This window comes from Bos mutus, chromosome 5 (assembly GCF_027580195.1).
Source record: "Bos mutus isolate GX-2022 chromosome 5, NWIPB_WYAK_1.1, whole genome shotgun sequence".
NCBI classification, from domain to species: Eukaryota; Metazoa; Chordata; class Mammalia; order Artiodactyla; family Bovidae; genus Bos; species Bos mutus.
Window position 1 is genome coordinate 28576851 of NC_091621.1, and position 23695 is coordinate 28600545.

General features: G+C 41.1%; 1 protein-coding gene and 1 long non-coding RNA gene across 12 annotated transcripts in view; one reads left to right on the forward strand and one right to left on the reverse strand.

Moving 5' to 3' along the window:
• Positions 1–23695, reverse strand: part of BEST3 (bestrophin 3) — a 55948-nt gene that overhangs the window by 16951 nt on the left and 15302 nt on the right. For all 11 annotated transcript variants that reach the window (XM_070370588.1, XM_070370587.1, XM_070370586.1 and 8 more), the window contains 5 exons: positions 20119–20273; positions 18124–18201; positions 17862–18014; positions 14049–14129; positions 12209–12360 (listed from right to left, as the gene is read on the reverse strand). In XM_070370588.1, the coding sequence (XP_070226689.1) occupies positions 12209–12360; positions 14049–14129; positions 17862–18014; positions 18124–18201; positions 20119–20273 (619 nt within the window). The remainder of the gene's footprint in view (positions 1–12208; positions 12361–14048; positions 14130–17861; positions 18015–18123; positions 18202–20118; positions 20274–23695) is intronic.
• Positions 16081–23695, forward strand: part of LOC138987920 (uncharacterized) — a 34030-nt gene continuing 26415 nt past the window's right edge. Inside the window, exon 1 of the long non-coding RNA XR_011464207.1 lies at positions 16081–16841. This is a non-coding gene — a long non-coding RNA (uncharacterized lncRNA). The remainder of the gene's footprint in view (positions 16842–23695) is intronic.

The following is a 23695-nucleotide window of genomic DNA, read 5'->3' on the forward strand; positions in this document are numbered from 1 at the left end:
TAGCTTTGGAAAAAGGCTGAAACTCTTTACTCAGACTCTAAAACCCTCTGTGATCCTTCCTTACCTCTCCCTCCAGATTCATTTCTTGGCTCTTCTGCTTTGCATATCAAATTGTTATTCTAATAGAAACATGTTTCACTTGTGGCTCTGAAGTAAAGAATCTCTGCCAATGCAGAAGACTCAGATTTGATACCTGGGTTGGGAAGATACTCTGGAGAAGGAAATGAGAACCCACTCCAGTATTCTTGCCTGGAAAATCCCATGGACAGAGAAGCCTGGTGGGCTACAGTCCATGGGGTCACAAAGAGTCAGACACAACTTAAGACTAAACAACAACAACAATAGAGACACAGAGTAGAAAAATCACTGCCAGGGGCTAGGAGGTTGGGGGAAATAGGGATAAAATAGGTAAAAAGGTACAAAGTTTCAGCTGTAAGATGAATAAGGTCTGAGAATCTAATTAAAACATGGTGAATATAGTTGATAACACTGTATCATGTTATTGCAATTTGCCAAGGCAAACCATTCAATATCACTGTAATCCAAGTCTATGCCCCAACCAGTAATGCTGAAGAAGCTGAAGTTGAACGGTTCTATGAAGACCTCCAAGACCTTTTAGAACTAACACCCAAAAAAGATGTTGTTTTCATTATAGGGGACTGGAATGCAAAAGTAGGAAGTCAAGAAACACCTGGAGTAACAGGCAATTTGGCCTTGGAATACAGAATGAAGCAGGGCAAAGACTAATAGAGTTTTGCCAAGAAAATGCACTGGTCATAGCAAACACCCTCTTCCAACAACACAAGAGAAGACTCTACACATGGACATCACCAGATGGTCAACACCGAAATCAGATTGATTATATTCTTTGCAGTCAAAGATAGAGAAGCTCTATACAGTCAGCAAAAGCAAGACCAGGAGCTGACTGTGGCTGAGACCATGAACTCCTTATTGCCAAATTCAGACTTAAATTGAAGAAAGTAGGGAAAACCACTAGACCATTCAGGTATGACCTAAATCAAATCCCTTATGATTATACAGTGGAAGTGAGAAATAGATTAAAGGGCCTAGATCTGATAGATAGGGTGCCTGATGAACTATGGAATGAGGTTCATGACATTGTACAAGAGACAGGGATCAAGACCATCCCCATGGAAAAGAAATGCAAAAAAGCAAAATGGCTATCTGGGGAGTCCTTACAAATAGATGTGAAAAGAAGAGAAGCGAAAAGCAAAGGAGAAAAGGAAAGATATAAGCATTTGAATGCAGAGTTCCAAAGAATAGCAAGAAGAGATAAGAAAGCCTTCTTCAGCAATCAATGCAAAGAAATAGAGGAAAACAACAGAATGGGAAAGACTAGAGATCTCTTCAAGAAAATTAGAGATACCAAGGGAACATTTCATGCAAAGATGGGCTCCATAAAGGACAGAAATGGTATGGACCTAACAGAAGCAGAAGATATTAAGAAGAGATGGCAAGAATACACAGAAGAACTGTACAAAAAAGATCTTCACGACCCAGATAATCATGATGGTGTGATCACTGACCTAAAGCCAGACATCCTGGAATGTGAAGTCAAGTGGGCCTTAGAAAGCATCACTACGAACAAAGCTAGTGGAGGTGATGGAATTCCAGTTGAGCTATTTCAAATCCTGAAAAATGATGCTGTGAAAGTGCTGCACTCAATATGCCAGCAAATTTGGAAAACTCAGCAGTGGCCACAGGACTGGAAAAGGTCACTTTTCATTCCAATCCCAAAGAAAGGCAATGCCAAGGAATGCTCAAACTACTGCACAATTACACTCATCTCACACGCTAGTAAAGTAATACTCAAAATTCTCAAGCCAGGCTTCAGCAATACGTGAACCATGAACTTCCAGATGTTCAAGCTGGTTTTAGAAAAGGCAGAAGAACCAGAGATCAAATTGCCAACATCTGCTGGATCATGGACAAAGAAAGAGAGTTCCAGAAAAACATCTGTTTCTGCTTTATTGACTATGCCAAAGCCTTTGACTGTGTGGATCACAATAAACTGTGGAAAATTCTGAAAGAGATGGGAATACCAGACCACCTGACTTGCCTCTTGAGAAATCTGTATGCAGGTCAGGAAGCAACAGTTAGAACTGGACGTGGAACAACAGACTGGTTCCAAATAGGAAAAGGAGTACATCAAGGCTGTATATTGTCACCCTGCTTATTTAACTTCTATGCAGAATACATCATGAGAAACGCTGGACTGGAAGAAGCACAAGCTGGAATCAAGATTGCCGGGAGAAATATCAACCTCAGATACACAGATGACACCACCCTTATGGCAGAAAGTGAAGAGGAACTCAAAAGCCTCTTGATGAAAGTGAAAGAGGAGAGTGAAAAATTTGGCTTAAAGCTCAACATTCAGAAAACAAAGATCATGGCATCCAGTACCACCACTTCATGGGAAATAGATGGGGAAACAGTGGAAACAGTGTCAGACTTTATTTTTCTGGGCTCCAAAATCACTGCAGATGGTGACTGCAGCCATGAAATTAAAAGACGCTTACTCCTTGGAAGGAAAGTTATGACCAACCTAGATAGCATATTCAAAAGCAGAGACATTCCTTTGCCAACAAAGGTCCGTCTAGTCAAGGCTATGGTTTTTCCTGTGGTCATGTATGGATGTGAGAGTTGGACTGTGAAGAAGGCTGAGCGCCGAAGAATTGATGCTTTTGAACTGTGGTGCTGGAGAAGACTCTTGAGAGTCCCTTGGACTGCATGAGATCCAACCAGTCCATTCTGAAGGAGATCAGCCCTGGGATTTCTTCGGATGGAATGATGCTAAAGCTGAAACTCCAGTACTTTGGCCACCTCATGCGAAGAGTTGACTCATTGGAAAAGACTCTGATGCTGGGAGGGATTGGGGGCAGGAGGAGAAGGGGACGACAGAAGATGAGATGGCTGGATGGCATCACTGACTCGATGGACGTGAGTCTGAGTGAACTCTGGGAGTTGGTGATAGACAGGGAGGCCTGGTGTGCTGCCACTCATGGGGTCGCAAAGAGTCGGACACGACTGAGCGACTGAACTGAACTGAAGACAGTAGAACTTAAAATATTCTTACAAACAAAAAAAAGAGCGATAAATATGTGAGGTGAAGGATTTGTTAATTAATGAGATGGGGGAATCCTTTCACAATGTATACATATATCAAATCACCACAACGTACACTGTATCTTATAATTTTATATGTCAACTCCATTGCAATAAAGCTGAAATGTTAAAAAATTTTGCTTTGAATACACTATCATTCCTTTCTGTCTTTGCCTATACCTAGAATGTACTCTCTGCTGCATCCCCTCCTTCTGTCTATATGCTATATGCAAATTCATTCCTTTTTTTGGCTGATTTTTTTTTTTTTTTTTTTTGACTGTGCTTTGTGGCTTGCAAGATCTTAGTTTCCCAACCAGGATCAAACCTGGGCCCTGGCAGTGAAAGCACCAAGTCCTAACCACTGGACCACCGTGGAAATCCTTCCAAATTCATTTTTTTTTAATCTTATTTTAATTTTTAAAATTAGACTGTAGTTGATTTGCAATGTTGTGTTAGTTTCAGGTCTACAGCAAAGTGAATCAGCTATATCTACCTATCTATACATCTCCACTCTTTTTTTAAGATTCTTTTCCCATATAGGCCACTACAGAGCACTGAGTAGAGTTCCCTGTGCGATGCACTAGGTCCTTAATAGTTTTCTATTTTATATATAGTGAAAGCGTTAGTCACTCAGTCATGTCTGACTCTTTGCGGCCCCATGGACTACATATAGCCTGCCAGGCTTCTCTGTCCATGGAATACTCCAGGCAAGAATACTGGAGTGGGTAACCATTTCCCTTCTCCAGGGGATCTTCCTCACCCAGGGACTGAAGTTGGGTCTCCTGCTTTGCAGACAGATTCTCTACCATCTGAGCTACCAAGGAAGCCCATATAGTAGTGTCCAAATTCATTCTTAAAGATGCATATTAGGGACTTCTCTGGTATTCAGTGATTAGCTCTGTGTTCCAATATAGGGAATGCAGGTGTGATTCCTGGATGGAGAATTAAGATCCCACATGCCACATCTTGCAGTCTAAAGAATAAAAATTTTAAAAATGAGATGCATACTATATTCCCCAACTGAAAGGGGCTTGCTTTATCAGACCCCATGAAGAGTACCTTCAGTGTTCCCATAAAACTCTCAACATTTCTCTATCACTGCATTTACCACATAGTTTTATAACTAGTCTCATTATGTTTGAGGGCTTAAAAGACATGTTTTTTTTTTTTTTTTTTTTTAATTTGTCTTTGTTTTTGCCTATTCCTAACATCTGGCATAGAACCTACCATATACTAGACCCTAAAAGAAAATTTTGCTTGAATAAATGAACATGTGTACAAGGAAAATGATAATTTAAATTTGCACTTGAGATAAAAATGAGAAGAGGAATTACTTTATTTCAGTAATGTATATTTTGAAAAATGTGTAGAAAATAGAGCAATATTTTGAACATGTTCCTGAATATAGAGAACAAAGAAATTGTCTCCAAGGAGTTTCCTTTTTTTGTGGAAATGCGTAGTGTGCTAAATGTGAAAAAATGTATGAGGCAGAGTAATTTCTCAGGTTGCCCTTGGATAGTCATATTGTTATTCAGTTACTGAAAGACATTGCCTCCATTTTGGAATTTCTGAATTGTGGGAATTGTGATTACAAACCTGAAACATTGATAGGAAAAGATGAGGGAAATCTGATTTCTGAATTAAATATGCTGGGAACATATATCTTAAAAAGAATAAGAAAATTTAAAAAAATATTCAGGAAGGGATTTTAAATGCCCATTGAGATGTTTGCATCCATACCATGCCGGCACCTAGTCTTCATCCAAATGAGAGAAAAACGTATTGGCTCAGTCATCATCAACCACCTGTGCTACAATGATCCTTACCTTTACTGCCTTTTCCCTGAACCTCACTCAGATGATTTACTTGGTATTGATGTTGTATTTGGTGAGTGAATAATTCAATGCTTAGCAAATTATCTTTTAAGATTTTAGAGGACACCTATTGTCTTCGCCAGCCCAGCAGACCATTCACCCTTCTCCTGTAATAGCACCTTCATCTTTCTTGCCAGCATCACTTGCTCCATATTGTTGGTTGGAGCTGACCATACCCTTTGGTCCAAAGATGGATGCATGAAACAGCATTAGCTAATCAAAATATCATGTTTTCTTGTTGATAGTTATTGGTTCAGAAACAGACACATTTGCCAAACCTAGCCAATCGTAATGAATCCGGTACTCTAGTTTTCGGAGTTGGAAAAGAGATGTAGTTTTCCCACAGCATTTATTGAGAAGACAGGTTGTACACCTGGAGCTGCTGGCTACCATCTTGTCTGTCTGCCATCAGGAAGGGAGAGCTTGGCCGGAAGCTGAGCCAATGGAGAGAAAAGCAGAACTAAGAGACAGAAAGGGCAGTGCAGGTCTTGGTGACACACGTGAGCCTCTGCACCCAGCCACATCCAAAGCTAGGCCACTTCCTGGATGTGAACCAAGAAATCCCTTTTTGCTTACGCTATCTTGAGTTGGTTCTCTGTCACTGGCAACCAGAAACATCTTGTCTAATAACATACTCATGGGAAAAAGCAACGCTAATGGATTGAAGAAAACATTCTTGCTGACTTCCAAAACCCTGAATTCCTGCAGTGACCTTTCCTGGATTGTGAGGCTGACTTTAGAGTTCTCATTCGTGCAGAAAGTCAAGACCAAGTAACTTTTGCCTAGTTGTTTCTTGAACAGTTAGTTCTAGTGGAGTCCAGTTAAACTCACAAAAACCTCCCCTAAAAGACTCTAGCTTTTGCCTGTGCCTACGAGTAAATAGGCAATAGTAACTAGTAGTAAATATGCCATCTTAATTACTAGTAAATAGGCCATTATAACTAACAGTAAACAGATTAGATCTGATAGACAGAGTGCCTGATGAACTATGGACAGAGGTTTGTGGCATTGTATAGGAGACAGGGATCAAGACCATCCCCAAGAAAAGGAAATGCAAAAAAGCAAAATGGCTGTCTGAGGAGGCCTTACAAATAGCTGTGAAAAGAAGAGACGCAAAAAGCAAAAGAGAAAAGGAAAGATATACCCATTTGAATTCAGAGTTCCAAAGAATAGCAAGGAGAGATAAGAAAGCCTTCCTCAGCGATCAATGCAAATAAAGGAAAACAATAGGATGGGAAAGACTAGAGATCTCATCAAGAAAATTAGAGATACTAAGGGGACATTTCATGCAAAGATGGGCACAATAAAGGACAGAAACGGTATGGACCTAACAGAAGCAGAAGATATTAAGAAGAGGTGGCAAGAATACACAGAAGAACTGTACAAAAAAGATCTTTAAGACCCAGATAATCATGATTGTGTGATCACTCACCTAGAGCCAGACATCCTGGAATGTGAAGTCAAGTGGGCCTTAGAAGGATCACTACGAACAAAGCTAGTGGAGGTGATGGAATCCCAGTTGAGCTATTTCAAATCCTGAAATATGATGCTGTGAAAGTGCTGCACTCAATATGCCAGCAAATTTGGAAAACTCAGCAGTGGCCACAGGACTGGAAAAGGTCACTTTTCATTCCAATCCCAAAGAAAGGCAATGCCAAAGAATGCTCAAACTACCGCACAATTGTCCTCATCTCACACGCTAGTAAAGTAATGCTCAAAATTCTCCAAGCCAGGCTTCAACAATACGTGAACCATGAACTTCCAGATGTTCAAGCTGGCTTTAGAAAAGGCAGAGGAACCAGAGATCAAATTGCCAACATCCGCTGGATCATCGAAAAAGCAAGAGAGTTCCAGAAAAACATCTATTTCTGCTTTATTGACTATGCCAAAGCCTTTGACTGTGTGGATCACAGTGAACTGTGGAAAATTCTGACAAAGATGGGAATACCAGACCACCTGACCTGCCTCTTGAGAAACCTGTATGCAGGTCAGGAAGCAACAGTTAGAACTGGACATGGAACAACAGACTGGTTCCAAATAGGAAAAGGAGTACGTCAAGGCTATATATGGTCACCCTGCTTATTTAACTTATATGCAGAGTACACCATGAGAAACGCGGGGCTGGAGGAAGCACAAGCTGGAATCAAGATTGCCAGGAGAAATATCAATAACCTCAGATATGCAGATGACACCAACCTTATGGCAGAAAGTGAGGAAGAATTAAAGAGCCTCTTGATAAAAGTGAAAGCGTAGAATGAAAAAGTTGGCTTAAAGCTCAACATTCAGAAAACGAAGATCGTGGCACTGGGTCCCATGACTTTATGGCAAGTAGATGGGGAAACAGTGGAAACAGTGTCAGACTTTATCTTTGGGGGGCTCCAAAATCACTGCAGATGGTGACTGCAGCCATGAAATTAAAAGACGCTTACTCCTTGGAAGGAAAGTTATGACCAACTTAGATAGCACATTCAAAAGCAGAGACATTACTTTGCCAACAAAGGTCCATCTAGTCAAGGCTATAGTTTTCCAGTGGTAATGTATGGATGTGAGAGCTGGACTATAAAGAAAGCTGAGTGCCGAAGAATTGATGCTTTTGAACTGTGGTGTTGGAGAAGGCTCTTGAGAGTCCCTTGGACTACAAGGAGATCCAATTAGTCATCCTAAAGGAGATTAGTCCTGGGTGTTCATTGGAAGGACTGATGTTGAAGCTGAAACTCCAAAACTTTGGCCACCTGATGCGAAGAGCTGACTCATCTGAAACGATCCTGATGGTGGGAAAGATTGAGGGCAGGAGGAAAAGGGGACGACAGAGGATAAGATGGTTGGATGGCATCACCGACTCAATGGACATGAGTTTGGGTGGTCTCCAGGAGTTGGTTATGGACAGGGAGATCTGGCGCGCTAAAGTTCATGGGGTTGCAAAGAGTCAGACACGACTGAGCGACTGAACTGAAGTGAACTGAAATAGGCCATCATAACTAGTAGTTCAGTTCAGTTCAGTTCAGTCACTCAGTCATGTCTGACTGCGACCCCATGAATCACAGCACGCCAGGCCTCCCTGTCCATCACCAACTCCCAGAGTTCACTCAGACTTACGTCCATCGAGTCAGTGATGCCATCCAGTCATCTCATCCTCTGTCATCCCCTTCTCCTCCTGCCCCCAATCCCTCCCAGCATCAGAGTCTTTTCCAATGAGTCAACTCTTTGCATGAGGTGGCCAAAGTACTGGAGTTTCAGCTTTAACATCATTCCTTCCAAAGAAATCCCAGGGCTGATCTCCTTCAGAATGGACTGGTTGGATCTCATGCAGTCCAAGGGACTCTCAAGAGTCTTCTCCAACACCACAGTTCAAAAGCATCAATTCTTGGGCGCTCAGCCTTCTTCACAGTCCAATTCTCACATCCATACATGACCACAGGAAAAACCATAGCCTTGACTAGACGAACCTTTGTTGGCAAAGGAATGTCTCTGCTTTTAATATGCTATCTAGGTTGGTCATAACTTTCCTTCCAAGGAGTAAGCGTCTTTTAATTTCATGGCTGCAGTCACCATCTGCAGTGATTTTGGAGTCCAAAAAGATAAAGTCTGACACTGTTTCCACTGTTTCCCCATCTATTTCTCATGAAGTGATGGGACCAAATGCCATGATCTTCGTTTTCTGAATGTTGAGCTTTAAGCCAACTTTTTCACTTTCCTCTTTCACTTTCATCAAGAGGCTTTTTAGTTCCTCTTCACTTTCTGCCATAAGGGTGGTGTCATCTGCATATCTGAGGTAAGTAGGTCATCTTATCTAGTAGTGAATATGCCAACTTAACCACAGGATCTCTCTGACAACTGGTAACTGTTTGCTTCATTTTTACCTCCTGGTTTGCTTTCAAGCATTTTATTTTCTGTGACAGATATCCAGGCTTAGTTAAATATGAAAAATAGTTTAGACTTGTTCAATCTTTCTGTGCCAAAGTTTGACATCCACAAAAGAGATCTGTACTAGTTGACAATTATAATGCTCTTCAATTATTTATAGAGTGTTTTTATGCTTACCATTTTGTTTAATTGTCCCAATAATCATTTGGATTATGTATTTTCTCCAAGGCCTTATAAATTCCTAATACTATGTTTCTATATTCAGAAATACGAGGAACACATATTTTTGTTTTATTATTAATTTTTTTTGGCTGCGCCACACAGCTTGTGGGATCTTAGTTCCCTGGCCATGGAGTGAACCTGGGCCCATGACAGTGACATCGTGGAGTCCTGACCACTGGATCACCAGGGAGTTCCCAAATACATAGCTTAATACTTTCTAAAGAATACAGACACTTGCATAGGAATGTGAAATTATGATGATTAGGATGAATATGTAGATCAAGATTAAATCTTGAGACCAAAAAAAAAAATCTTCATTTTACGGAGTCATACTCAATTGTGTCTGACCCTTTGTGACCCCATGGAATGTAGCCCACTAGGCTCCTCTGTCCATGGGATTCTCCAGGCAAGAATATTGGAGTGGGTTGCCATTTCCTTCGCCAGGGGATCTTCCTGACCCAGGGATCGACCCAGGATTGAAGCCACATCACCTGTGTCTCCTGCACTGGTAGGCAGATTCTTTACCACTGAGCCACCGGGAATGGACGCAAGTGGCACTTGCAGTCCAGACAGAGTCCTCATGACTCCCCAGCCCTACCAGTGGTGCTGCTGTCCTTTCTTTTACAAGTCAGATCTTCAAATACTTTGCATTAATCAATGACGGGAGAGAAGGGGAAGGTTAAAGCTTATAGAGTGATCTAAAAACAAACTGACAGAAAAACATCTATTAGTTTTCAAAACTGAGAAGGTTGCCAGATATCTGTGAAACTACCACTGCAGAATATATTACAAAAGACTGAGAAGTGCAGACAGCAGGGAATTACTATTTATAGAGACTGAGCAATCTGCTGGAGTAGGGATGAGTACCTTGGTCAGGAGGAGGCCCTGGACAGGAGGGCCCAGGTTTAGCAGGCATCTAGAAGCAGAAACAAGGCCAGCCTGGAGTAGCCACCTTTACCAAGCTGTGCTTGGAGAGCAGCAAGGCGAGTTTCCTGACTCCTTCATTGTCTTGTTATTTGCCACAACGCCTGAAATTATACTTTCAGTCATGTATTTCTTTGAGTCTTCAAGGGATTTCAGCCTCAGAGGTTCTAGGAGCCCTAGGAGACATTCAGGGCTTCCCTGGTGGCTCAGTGATAAAGAATCCACTTGCAATGCTGGAGATGCAGGAGACATGGGTTTGATCCCTGGGTCAGGAAGATCCCCTGGAGGAGGGCATGGCAACCAACAACAGTATTCTTGCCTGGAGAATCCCATGGACAGAGGAGCCTGGCAGCTTACAGTCCATGGGGTTGCAAAGAGTTGGACATGACTGAAGTGAATTAGCAGCAACAGCAGGCAGCAGGCAGGAAACATTCAGCTAAGAGTAAAGCATTATATGGCCTGGATTGAAGCTAAATATTCTCATATTAGCATTAAACACAAGATAACAGGCCCCAAATGGAGTCACCTTGCTAAGCACCATGTCACGAAACCAAGACTTAATTACAGTTTCGGTTTTCCCAGAAATGGAATCTTAAGCCAGTCAATCAGGAATTGCCTGATCAGCACTGGTTAGGTATTCTGCCTGTTAGACCCCTGCCATCTCCTATAGGAAAGTGACCTTGCAATAAACAGCCCAGTTTTTTTGCCATGTGTAACTTCCTTATTCCTGCTCCTTTCTGCCTATGAAAGGCTTTCATTTGTATAGTTCTGTGGAGCTCCTTTGTGTTCGAGAGATTGGATGCTGCCCAATTCAAGAATCGGTGACTGAAGCAATAAGACCTTTAAAATTTACTCAGTTGAATGCAAACATAGAAAACAGACTTGTGGACACAGAGGATGGGATGAACTGACAGAGTAGCATGGAAACATATGCATTATCATATGTAAGACAGATCACTAATGGGAAATTGCTGTAAAACGCAGGGAGCTCAGTGTAGTACTCTGTGGCAACCCAGAGGGGTGGATGGGGTGGGGAGGAGAGGGAGATGCAAGAGGGAGCGGACATATGATACCTGTGGCTGATTCATGTTGGTGTGCGGCAGAAACCAACACAATATTGTAAAGCAACTTTCCTCCAATTAAAAATAAATACATTTAAAAAAAGCTTAAGGAGGGAATTTCAAAAAAATTTATCCAGTTGAATTTTGCTTTTTAACAGTAGCAAAAGGGAAGGGCTGAACAGTGTGAGAGGGAGAGAAAGAGGGTCACAGGTGGCAACTTTAGACATGATCTCACTTCATAAATCTGCCTAGAGCGGGTCTCAGGGAAAAATGAACTACAGTTTTGCCAAAAATTATAAGAAAAATTCTGTAAAAGTTTTTCCTTTTTCTATAATTTTTTGGAGGGGTTCTTTTTACTTTTCTAAATTTGTCCACACTCCTCTTTTTAAGTTACTTGGAAACCGTGGCATCTGCCTTCAGCAAATATACTTAAACTTCCTCCACATTCACACATCTCTGCAAAATCAAATACAGGATCAGATTTAATAAAATTATTCAAGAACTGTGCATGATTTACTGAAGGCCTCAGCCCATTTATTTAAAGCTCACAGTACGTATGGACAGATTGTTATGTTCAAACCACTGAACAGAGACTGGCATGTACACTAAACAAGTCAGTTTGATCAAAGCATAATCTTGGAGGAAACTTTTTTGATAAAATTTACCTTAAGGCTTATTTGTCTCAAAATAGTCTAGCACAGTGCCTACACATGGTATATGCTCAATAAATACTTTTTAAATGCATTTCATTATGATGGTCATAATTAAATAATAAATAACAATATAATTAAATAACTACTCCAAGTTAGAAGGAAAAGAAAAAAAAGATAGTTTCACAACTATTAGAAAAATTTGCTGTGGTATAAAAGCAAGATGAAATGCAAATTACCCTCAAATACACACACACACACACACACACACACACACACTCCATATTTAAACCAGAAACTACAGTCATTTTAATTTCTCACACTCTTGGACATATTAATTATGTCTGAAAATTTGAAAAGGCTACCATTATGGGATATTAATAATTGAGAGTTCTTATGAAAGTAACTTCAGGACCACAGTATAAAAAGATCAGAACAGTGACTTACTTATTTTCTAAATGTTGGTGAGTTTTAGAAATGCACTTACCCCATTTGGACGGTTGACCCCAGAAATGAGGGTATGCAGTAGTCAGCAGCTGCCAGTGTGTATGGTGGACGAGCAGCAGAATCATTCCAGTAAATATCTTTCTTCATCTTGGGTAAGCTCATGTGCATTTCATCCACAGCCAAAAGAGAGACCTAAAATCATCAGTACAGTGTTAGAATAATTCTGATGTGAATTGCATTAAGAAAGAATAAGTTCCAGTGGGTGAATGAAGTTTGGAATGGGATAGAACACAGTGTGAATGAGTGAATATATAAAGGTCCGCAGTTTATATTTGCTACAACTAAAGCTGCTACAGAAAGTTGTACATGTGGTTCATGAGAGCACTTGGCAGTGGGGGTAAGTGGGGCCGTAAAGCTACCCAGACCAGATTCATCAAGCCACGTACCCCAGTGGAGCACACTTATCTGGAGGCAGGAGAGACACCTTTTTATTCTTTGCTCAAAATTATCTAATTGTCTAGTGGGTATCCTGACAGCAACCACATAATCCCAGATATACGGTGAGTGGTGTAGGCATTACAATTCCTCCTTAACAGGCTGACAATGTGATTGTTGGGGGTCATACAGAGGTCATGATCTGTGAGCTGAACCAGGGTAATGGGATATGGGCTTCTCTCCCGTGTCCTTGGAATATACATTCTGCCCATTGTCCCCATAGTGGGAGATGTTTCAAGGATACAGTCTTGAGAGATCAATGTGTTGTTAAGGCCATCTGGACTGACTACATGACTGAACCCCAGTAAGGTTTCTATATCAAATTTTAGGATTCTGGCAGGTAGATATGGAGGTCTATTCACCTTGTATCTACCCAAGACAAGCCTCTTGAGTAAGTTCCCTAGCTGTTAAAACTGTCATATACCAACCTAACTTGGTCTGCCTTTTCCTTTGGTCTCCCCTTTCCCTCTGTGTACGGGGGCTAGCTTGTGAACCAACAGTAAAATGTTTGATACTGTTTAAGAACCAAGTAAGGACTTGAAACAAATGGACAAGCTGAAGGCCTTTTCTTAGTTAGGTTTTCAGGAAAGAGAATGGTTGGAGGAGAATCTTGCCTAAAATAAAAGTTCTCTCATGCTACCTCTTCATAAATAACTTCTCTGGAATAATGCTTCAGCGTAAAAGCCCTGGGGTCCATCTGGTGCCAGTAAGGGAGATTTTGAGACACAGGCTGGCCTGGCTCCACATTCTCAGTGTCCAGCTGCTGGACATCTGACTGTAGGATCTAATGATATGCATTTTGGAACTCACATTGTATTATGGCTGCCACGTTATGTCACTGTTAATCTTTTTAGGTGGCAATTGGAAACAGATTAAAAATGTATTAAAATATTGGTCTGTACTGAGATGGAAAAGTGAAAGTGAAAGTGAAGTTGCTCAGTCGTGTCCGACTCTGTGATCCCATGGACTGTAGTCTACCAGGCTTCTCTGTCCATGGGATTTTCTAGGCAAGAGTACTGGAGTGGGTTGCCATTTCCTTCTCCGGGGGATCTTCCTGACCCAGGGATTGAACCTGGGTCTCCTGCATTACAGGCAGATGCTTTACCCTCTGCACCACTAGGGAAGCCCACTGAGATGGAAGAGGCTATGTAAAGCTAATAAAGAAACCTACAAAGAAAACTGGCTTAAAGTTCTATTGAAAAAGGATGGAATTTCACTGGAATTGAGATCCATTGAGGTTTATAAAGTTCCAAAAGAACCTGTAAGCAACATACTGAACAGCCAAACCTCTTTTGTTTGTGGCTAAAGCTCTTAACTTCAGAGGCCTGTGTTCAGAGTCTGTTTAGATAATTAATGTTTGTAAAGGGAAGAAAAGCTTCTCTAACCTGCAGATTTCTGTCAATGCACCAGTTAGTTTCAAAATCATCATCATCTTCTCCAAAAGGATTGATAAGCTGCTCAGCTACCTGCAATTGAGAAGATAGAATGAGTCCGCCACGATGCTTGTGAAGACTAAGAGTGGAGGTTGGAGAGGATTCCTGTTTCACTCTCTGATTTTGTCACCTTTCACAGTAGGAAGCCTAGAGTGGAGTGGGAGTTGGTTGATAAATACACAGGTATTTATCAGTCAGCAAGACTGAACTCTCAGACCATCAATCGTGCACCTGCATGGGTCTGCTCTTCAAAGACTCTGTCTATTCAGCTGGTGACAATGCAGGTCCCATCAGGAGAAGCCATGGGATGTTTAGGAACCAAAAGACTTATTCTCAAGTACAAATCAGCCAGCAAATATCAAAGGAATTCTGACAATATGCTAGGCACTTCAAGGGGTGCAGAGCCTGTGCTCTGAAAGAATTTACAAAAGCCCAGGTAATGAGAGAAAATGTAACTGTGCGCAAGGTTAAAGAGCAAAGAAAGACTTAAATCACAATTAAAGAAAATATTACAAGGAAATTTCACAGTAACTGGACATAACTACTAAGTGAATGAGTCAGAGAGCTAGTAAGTCATAAAGCTGGACTTTTTCTTACTTAGTTTTAACTTAAAGGATTTACTGCAAGTTACTTAGAAGTTACATAGGTTTTTATCATATATCTTCTAATAGTCGGTCAGTATTAGATGTTCTTACCATGCTCCTGAATTGAACAGCCTTCTTTTAAAAACAACTTTTTTTGTGACCACACTGCATGCTGTGGGATCCTAGTTCTCGACCAGGGATCAATCCCATTCCATGCTCTGCAGTGGAAAGGCAGAGTCTTAACTACTGGACTGCCAGGGAAGCCCCTGAATAGCCTTCTTGATGAGAGATTTATATGCCAAATGAGACTCACCTGTTCTTCTTTTTGATTCATTCCCTTTGATTTTTTTATTATTTGGATCTGTGTGTGTGTGCATATGTGTGGTTTTACATTGGGCTTAAATGTGAAAAACTTACAAGTGTATAAAATAAAAGCACCATTGATTAGTTGAGTTCCTAGATTCTGAGACTTCTTGGTAAAAAAGATCTATCTATATATTTTTTAGGATTTAGGTCTAATCACTTACAGCTGTTCTCGACATTGAGTGAACATCAAAATTATCTGAAAAGCTTTTAAAGAAAATTGATGGCTAGGTCCTTCCCTCAGAGATTCTGATTTAATGGATGTGAAGCTGAGCCAGGCATCAGTAGTGAGCAGAGCTCCCAAGAGATTTGATTGTGTGGCCATTGTTGAGAACCACGGGTAGGGAAGGATAGCCCCCTGTTCTAAGGGACAGCCTGGCAGGGCTGGTGCCTGGATCAGTCAGCTGCACAGCAATATCCATGAAAGAGTCTGTGAATGCAAGTTCCAAGGGGTTATCTACCCTTTCTTGCCTGGTGCGAGCATGCGTGCTAAGTCGCTTCAGTTATGTCTGACACTTTGTGATCCTATGGACTTTAGCCCTCCAGGTTCCTCTGCCCATGGGATTCTCTAGGCACGAATACAGGAGTAGGTTGCCATGCCCTTCTCCAGGGGAATCTTCCTAACCCAGGGATTCCAACCTGGGAAGCCTATTTTTGCCTGGGGTTTTCTTTAAATAAAATGGGCCACTGGATGGATCCTGAAAATACTTTTGTTACATCCAGAATTTCACTTTTTTGATATCAGTCCTACATATAGTATTACAGTCTACATTTAACTACCAAAATGATATCCATGATTTTGATAGCCTGTCACAACGATAGCCTTTACTCACTTTGAGGCTCCGTTTCTAGCAAATAACTGAGTAATAGACTGTTCATAAGGTTAAGCTGGGTTTTCTACACTTCAGTATTTATAACTATTAGAATGGTCAAGACAAAACAGCTTAGAAATTGACTTACAATCCACTGGATGGGAAAACTCCCTTCTCTTAGAGTCGCCTGTCAATAGAGCTAAGATATTCTTTTCATATTTTGCCTTCAAAAATATTTTATAAAGGAAAAGAATGTTAATATTTTATTTTTGGGGGGCCACTCTGCACAGCATGCAGGATCTTAGTTCCCTGGCCAGGGATCGAACCCATGTCCCTTGCAGTGTAGGCAGGAGTCTTAACCACTGAACCACCAGGGAAGTCCCAAGAAGGTTAATATATTAGAGAGCACTTCAGAAGGCAGGAACTGCTGACTGTTCCTTCCAGCCTGGCTGAACACTTCACATGGGCACAAAATGAAGAATAAAAAGCTCAGCACAACTCAGGCAAAAGGACAATAGAAGACCAGAATGATTGAGGATCAAGTGTTGGGCCAGTAGTGGCGATTTTCTGGAGAAGGAAATGGCAACCCACTCCAGTGTTCTTGCCTGGAGAATCCCAGGGACGGGGGAGCCTGGTGGGCTGCCGTCTATGAGGTCGCACAGAGTCGGACACGACTGAAGTGACTTAGCATCTGTTTATAAAGATAGAGTGTACTTTTTCTCTAATGAGAAATGAGAGCTGTTAGTCTCTCTTGCTCTTTGTCTTAAATGGGTAAAAATAATCCACTCACTGTCATCTGGTTAAAAATGTTTTTGCCATTTGTAAAGGAAATGCCTTTACTCTTTGGAGGGTAACTTGAAATGCCAACATATTTATTTTTTTCCTGGTTAAGATTCAAACCAATGAAAGTAAAGGCGTCTGCAGGGAAAAGGCTGCGACAGCATGGAAGGCCTGGATGTGCATGTCGACATGTGGCTGTTTGGAAGGTCAGACATTTGAAATTCTACTTTATTAAAGTTATCTTCAAACTGTCCTTAGATTTCAGTTACCTTAAAGAAGTCATAATCTTTGACCTTTTTCTGTCACATACTAAAGAGAAGGAAGAATCAGGTTTCTGATGTTGTTACATACATTGGGGTGGAAGAGAGATGGTGGTGGGAACAAATAAAATTTAATGCTGATGATTGGACTAGTTCTTTTCATTGCTCTGACCTGCTTTTAATTTCCTGGCAAACCACATGTTGTCATTAATCTTGGTGTTTCTGGTTTTGATTCCGATGAATTCCTTCGAGTCTCAGTTCTGGTTTTGAAAATGGAATGCGTTTAATGTCGTGGGGCAGCTAGTGGGATTTCAGGGAATAGAAGCTAACTATTTAGAGTTGAGCAGAGCCAAGATTGTTTAGTCGCTCAATTGTGTCTGATTCTTTTCAAGCCATGGACTGTAGCCCGTCAGGCTCCTCTGTCCATGGGATTTTCCAGGCAAGAATACTGGAGTGGGGTGACAATTCCCTTCTCCAGGGGATCTTCCTGACCCAGAGATTGAACCCACATCTCCTGCATTGCAGGTTGATTCTTTATCACTGGGCCACCTGGGAAGCCCAGAACCAAGATAAAAATATAATAATCATGCTTAAGTCTGAGATACAAGACTTCTTATTTACTTTCTTTTACTCTGCCTAGTCACTTGTTGTGGTATAAAATATCAATGCAGGTATACTTAATACTTTAATTACATTATCATAATCCTAGTGAGAGCACACAAAGACTTAACACAATCAATGCCATAAAAGAGTAACGTCTTTGCATAAATGAGCTCTGCAGTACAATACTCACCACATCCCTGCCACTTGAACTCCCAGTTGAAAAATAGTAACATCTCAGCTATTAAATGTTAAATCTACCTTGGAGTCACTCATGAATGAGTGATTCAGTAAGGGATCAGTGTGCAGAGTTTGGAACAGGACCTAGACTGTAGGAGGGTCTCAGGCATGGAGACTGTTGGCTACCTTGAGCCATCCTGCGTAGAAGAAGAATTGTAGGAGAGTGAAGACTGGAATGTAAAGATCTAAGTCATGTCCCGCATAGCCTTTGGTGGGATCCAAAAACTGGCGTCCAATCAGGCAAGCAAAGAAGAAGGTGTAGACAGCCAGCGTGACCACCTGAAACAGAGAGAAACCCTACTGAGAGCACAGCCCTGGCTGCCCCGAGAGAGCCAGCATGCCAAAGTGGGCAATGGAAAGAAAAAATCACATGCCAAGGATTTGATACCTGGGTGTAAACCAGCGGAATCCCAACCCAGTCATAACCAAATAAGAGGCTGCACCAGGAGCGAAATCGGTTCATTTCCTAAGCCAGAAATAGATAAAGCACGATTTACTAAGATGATAGGTGTGGTAAATAACATTTACTAGGATTCAGAATATGGCTGTGGCTTTTAGAAATACACCTATAAAATAATGATCATGACTTCGAAAGACTAGAAATTGGTTTTGAAGGCCACTCCAAAAGGAAAATTTTGAAAATGACAAGCTAATGACATCATTCAATGATGTGCAAAAGGGATAAGTACAGTTTAAAAAAATATAAAGATAAATCAGGATGGTATAGAAATATCCCCTACTCTATTGAATTCATAATTTCCCACTATATATTTATAGTCCCAAAGGGGTGGTGAAAGAGCAGGTTATTTTTTGTTTCCTCTTTTTTGAAAACATGCTTACTGAAGATCTTAGAAAAAAGCCTAAATACATCTATGCCTTTTCCCCCAACAAAGGACCACTTTAGAATACTTCTATTGATAGAAAATCTATCTCTGTTAAAGCAGAAAGGATTGAGACCCATTGATTTCTTTTTTCTCTACTGAACACAAGTTATTATTTAAGACTGAGAAAGAGTATATGTAATTTGGGAGCTATTTTAAAATCATTCACTCCTTTTAGCCTAATGAAGGCAGGAGACTGTCATGGCACAAATCTATCTAGCCCATCTATAAATTTGTTTCTCAAATGCATTCAGTATTATTTCATTTAATGAAAACACAGCTTTGTTTCCTGGGTCATCTGGAAAGCTGATTAACTTTGCTAAGTCACTTCAGTCATGTCCGACTCTTAGTGAACTGGCAGACTGTAGCCCGCCAGGCTCCTCTGTCCATGGGATTCTCCAGGCAAAAATATTGGAGTGGGTTGCCATTTCCTCCTCCAGGGGATTAACTTTGGGATATTACAATTTGGGGGAACTGACTGGGGATTTAGGTCCAGGATCCTGGAGTTAGGGATGGCAAATATGCCTCTTGGGTGCCAGGACCTTCCGAGCCCTTTGCAGACATTGCTGATCAATCAAGGAACATTTTCTTGTAGAGCCTATTACAAAGCCTGTGTGTGTTAGTGGCTCAGTTCTGTCCAGTTCTTTTTGACCCCATGGACTGAAGCCCACTAGACTCCTCCATCCATGGAATTCTTCAGGTAAGAATATTTGAGTGGTTTCCACTTTCTTACTCCAGGGGATCATCCTGACCCAGGGATTGAACCTGAATCTCCTGCATTGCAGGTGGATTCTTTACTGTCTGAGCCACCAGGAAAGCCTATTATAAAGCCTTCAATTCAGTTCAGTTCAGTTGCTCAGTCGAGTCCAACTTTTTGCGACCCCATGGACTGCAGCATGCCAGGCCTCCCTGTCCATCACCAACTCCCAGAATTTACTCAAACTCAAGTCCATTGACTCAGTGATGCCATCCAACCATCTCATCCTCTGTTGTCCCCTTCTCTTCCCATCTTCAATCTTTCCCAGCATCAGGGTCTTTTCAAATGAGTCAGTTCTTTGCATCAGGTGCCCAAAGTACTGGAGTTTCAGCTTAAGCATCAGTCCTTCCAATGTATATTCAGGACTGATTTCCTTTAGGATGGACTGATTGGATCTCCTTGCAGTCCAAGGGACTCTCAAGAGTCTTCTCCAAAACCATAGTTCAAAGTAGGCTTTATAATGAATGATGAAAAAGTTGGCTTAAAACTCAACATTCATTACAAAGTCTACTTCTGCTTAAAACAGCCTCTAAGCAACCACCTCCAATCAACTTCATTAACTGATATTCATATAACTGTGTTATATTCTCCTCCTGCATTTGAGGTTCTAATCCTAGCCCAGTCTTTCTGGTTCCTTTGGAACCAGGATTGAACAAAGCAGACTCGTCCAGGTCCAGCCTTTTACATCCAAGTCCCTGTTGGTGTCTGAGTCGTATCTTTTAACTGATGTTTGCAATATACTTACAGTCATCAGTGATTGAAGATCAACACTGTCTCTGATTCTACCTTCCTTCCGGGCTTTAGCTGCGAGATTTCCAAACCAAATGAATGGAACCCAGTATTTCAGATGAGGAGATTTGAGGTGGTCGAATAATTTTCTTTCATCTGCTGTCATAAAACCTTTACACAAAGTAAAAAGAGATAGGTTATACAGACTTGATTAAACATTAATGTTTGTCTTAGTTGCTCAGTTGTGTCCTACTCTTTGTGACCCCATAGATTGTAGCCTGCCAGGCTCCTCTGTCCATGGGATTCTCCAGGCAAGAATACTGGAGTGGGTTGCCGTTTCCTTCTCCAGGGGATCCTCCTGACCCAGGGATTGAAGTGGCATCTCTTATGTCTCCTGCATCGCAGGTGTATTCTTTACTATCTAAGCTACCAGGGAAGCCCCATAGCGTTAATGCTGCTGCTGCTGCTGCTAAATCGCTTCAGTCCTGTCCAACTCTGTGCGACCCCATAGACGGCAGCCCACCAGGCTCCGCCTTCCCTGGGATTCTCCAGGTAAGAACACTGGAGTGGGTTGTTATTTCCTTCTCCAATGCATGAAAGTGAAAAGTGAAAGTGAAGTCGCTCAGTCGTGTCCGACTCTTAGCGACCCCATGGACTGCAGCCTACCAGGCTCCTCCGTCCATGGGATTTTCCAGGCAAGAGTACTGGAGTGGGGCGCCATTGCCTTCTCCGTTAGCATTAATATCTTACCCTAAATATTTCAGCGTCTACTATGTGAGCATAGAATGGGGGATATTCAAGAAATAAAAAATAATGCGGTACCTGTCTCAAGTAGTTTTTACTTGTATTAGAGAAAAGGACTATTTACCTCTGTATAAGGACTGCTTACAAACATTGCCTTATATACCGATATATAACTCTGTGTGTGTGTGTGTGTGTGTGTGTGTGTGTGTGATCGTAGTGCCAATAGGAAGCAAGGTGACATTAAATGTGGACTAGGACATCAAGGGAATGTCTCTTCTTTAGGGTTTGGTAAAATTGAGAACAGGAATACTTAGAATTGTTCAGATTTAAAGAATAAAAGTTGATAATGTATACAAAGCACTTATAGTTTTGCCCAACAGGTGAGTCGCATGACTTTTCCTTCTGATGCTTCTTTTCAAACACCTAATTAACCAGGTTCTCTTCTGAGAAGCCTTCCTTGATTCCTTCTGCCTTTCCCCTTCAAATCACCATGGGGCTCTCTCTTGCCTCATGTTATGGTCGTGTTAGACACAAATGTTTCCCCTGCTAAGACCCTTTGGGAGGGCAAAAGGCATATTATCTTCACAGTCCCTACAGCATTTTGCATATACTTTAAAAGCTTTTCTTTGATTTTGTGTGTCTCCATGTGTGTATGTGTGTATGTACGTGTGTGTGTGCATAACACAATTTGCTTCAGCTTTCAGTGACTTCTCTGAGCCTGTTTTCTCATGTGTAAATGAGATAATAATGTCTACTTCACAAGGATGTTGTAGAAGTACCTGAGATGGGGAACATATGCCAAGAGGTTAACATAACACTTTGCACATAAATAACACTCAGGAAGTGCTAACACGTAACATATTATGTGAAACTTTACTCATCCTCCACTGCCTGCACACCGAAAGAAGAGACTTGAATAATAAGAGAGGAATAATAAGGTAGCAGGTTTATTTATTAACAAACATTTATGGAATGTCTACTATGTAAAAAGGTTTGTTCATATAAATATGTGCTTCAAAAGCTTACTGTTTACACTTGACCTTTTTTTTTTTTAATTCGATTGCATAGTTCAGTGGGCACAAAAATCCTAACAGGCTAAAGAAATATTAATGGGGAAAGTAAGTCTCATTTTCCCAACCAACCAGTTTCCCTCCCTGAAGGAAATCACTACAACCAGGTTATTTTGTATATTTCTGGAGAAGTGTCACAGATTTCATACAGGCCAAATTTTTAAAAACACAAATGACTTTATACTCCATACATGTCTGCCATTTGCTTCTTTTTTTCAAGTTATATCTTGGAGATTTTTTTTGTTAAGATCTGGAGTGCAGAATCATTCTTTTTAATGGCTGCATTCTAGTTAGCGTTGTACAATATCTTACACAACTAGTCTTCTTCTGAACAGAGTTTCAAGTTGTTGTCACAAAGCACCGAGCTGAGCTCCCTGCGCTGCAGAGCAGCTTTCCACTCCCTAGCTATTATACATGTGCAGTATACAAATGTCAATGCTGCCCTCTCAATTCATCCCACCCTCTCCTTCCTTCCTGTGTCCTTGAGACCTTTAGGGCAAGATCCCTGACCCAGTGTTGCACCTTACAGTCTCATGTGCCTGTGTCTTAGCCCAAATGCCTTTTAGAAAATACCAGTGCCTTTGCCTTATCCCCAGAGGTGTTGATTCAATTGGTCTAGAGTAAGGTCCAGGGGTAAGCATACTTTTAAATCTTCCTGAGTGATCTAATGAATTGGGTCCAGGCAGTTGCATGTTTATAAATCTCTGCAGGAAATTCTGAACGATAGCGATGCTTGAAAAATCACTTTCTCACTGAATGAAGATTCTGTTAACTCAGTTTGAAATAAACAGAGTAACAATTACAAGATGAGTATTTACCAACAAAAGACTAGTTTTAGATAATACTCAGGTTATTTACATTAGCTTTGAAAAGTCTGCCCAGGCCAGGGGAACTGAACTCTCTCTGGTGGTCAAAAATAAGAATGAGCCTGAGAATTCTTGTCTTGTTTCTCAGTGCATTTCAAAGTTGTTGCATGAGCTAGATAATCCATTTGGGTTTTTGTTTTAAAAGACTTACAGAGTATGATTAAATCTAATGATAAGAAGTCAATAGACGACCTGTCTTGGCTCTGTGCTTAAAGACCTACCGCAACCTTTCACCCTTTCCCTGGAAGCCTATTCTCAGACATTTCTTATCAATTGTCTAACAGTTACAGTCTTGGGATTTATACTGCAGTTTTCAAAAATGACCGCATGTGTATACTTGGCTGAAATCTCTGTCATTTGACCTCTGGTTATTTTTTATTCGGGAATATGGATCAAATTGTGCTGGCAAGTCCTTTCTGGCTTCTTAGCAGAAAGAAAATATGCAGAGTGAGGAATTATTTAATGCAAACGCTAAAGCAAGAGTTAGGTACCACCCTCCCCCCATCCCTGTCGTGTAGCAAACCCATCGGTTGAAAAGCGACATGTAGAGTTAGGAAAGCAGGGGGTTTAAATGTTCAGTCCAAATGTACTGAGCACTTTGCTAGGTGCTGTGAAAAACGAACCAGACACTAATGTGTCCTCCAAGAGTATACAGGCAGAATAATTTTTATTATTTCCTGCAGGGTTATACATCTTACACAAAGTAACCCTATCTTTGGAAATTGAGTTACTGGTCCCTTGAAAGAAAAGTCTAGATCGTTAGTGAAATCAATTCAGAGAGCATTTGTTATTAAATGGAATGCTATCCTCATCAGTGCTTCAGACCATTTTAACCAGAGATCAATGATATTTTCAGAATGTGGTCATTATCCTCGTCTCTAAGGTTATGTTCACCACAGGTACGGATTTGCTG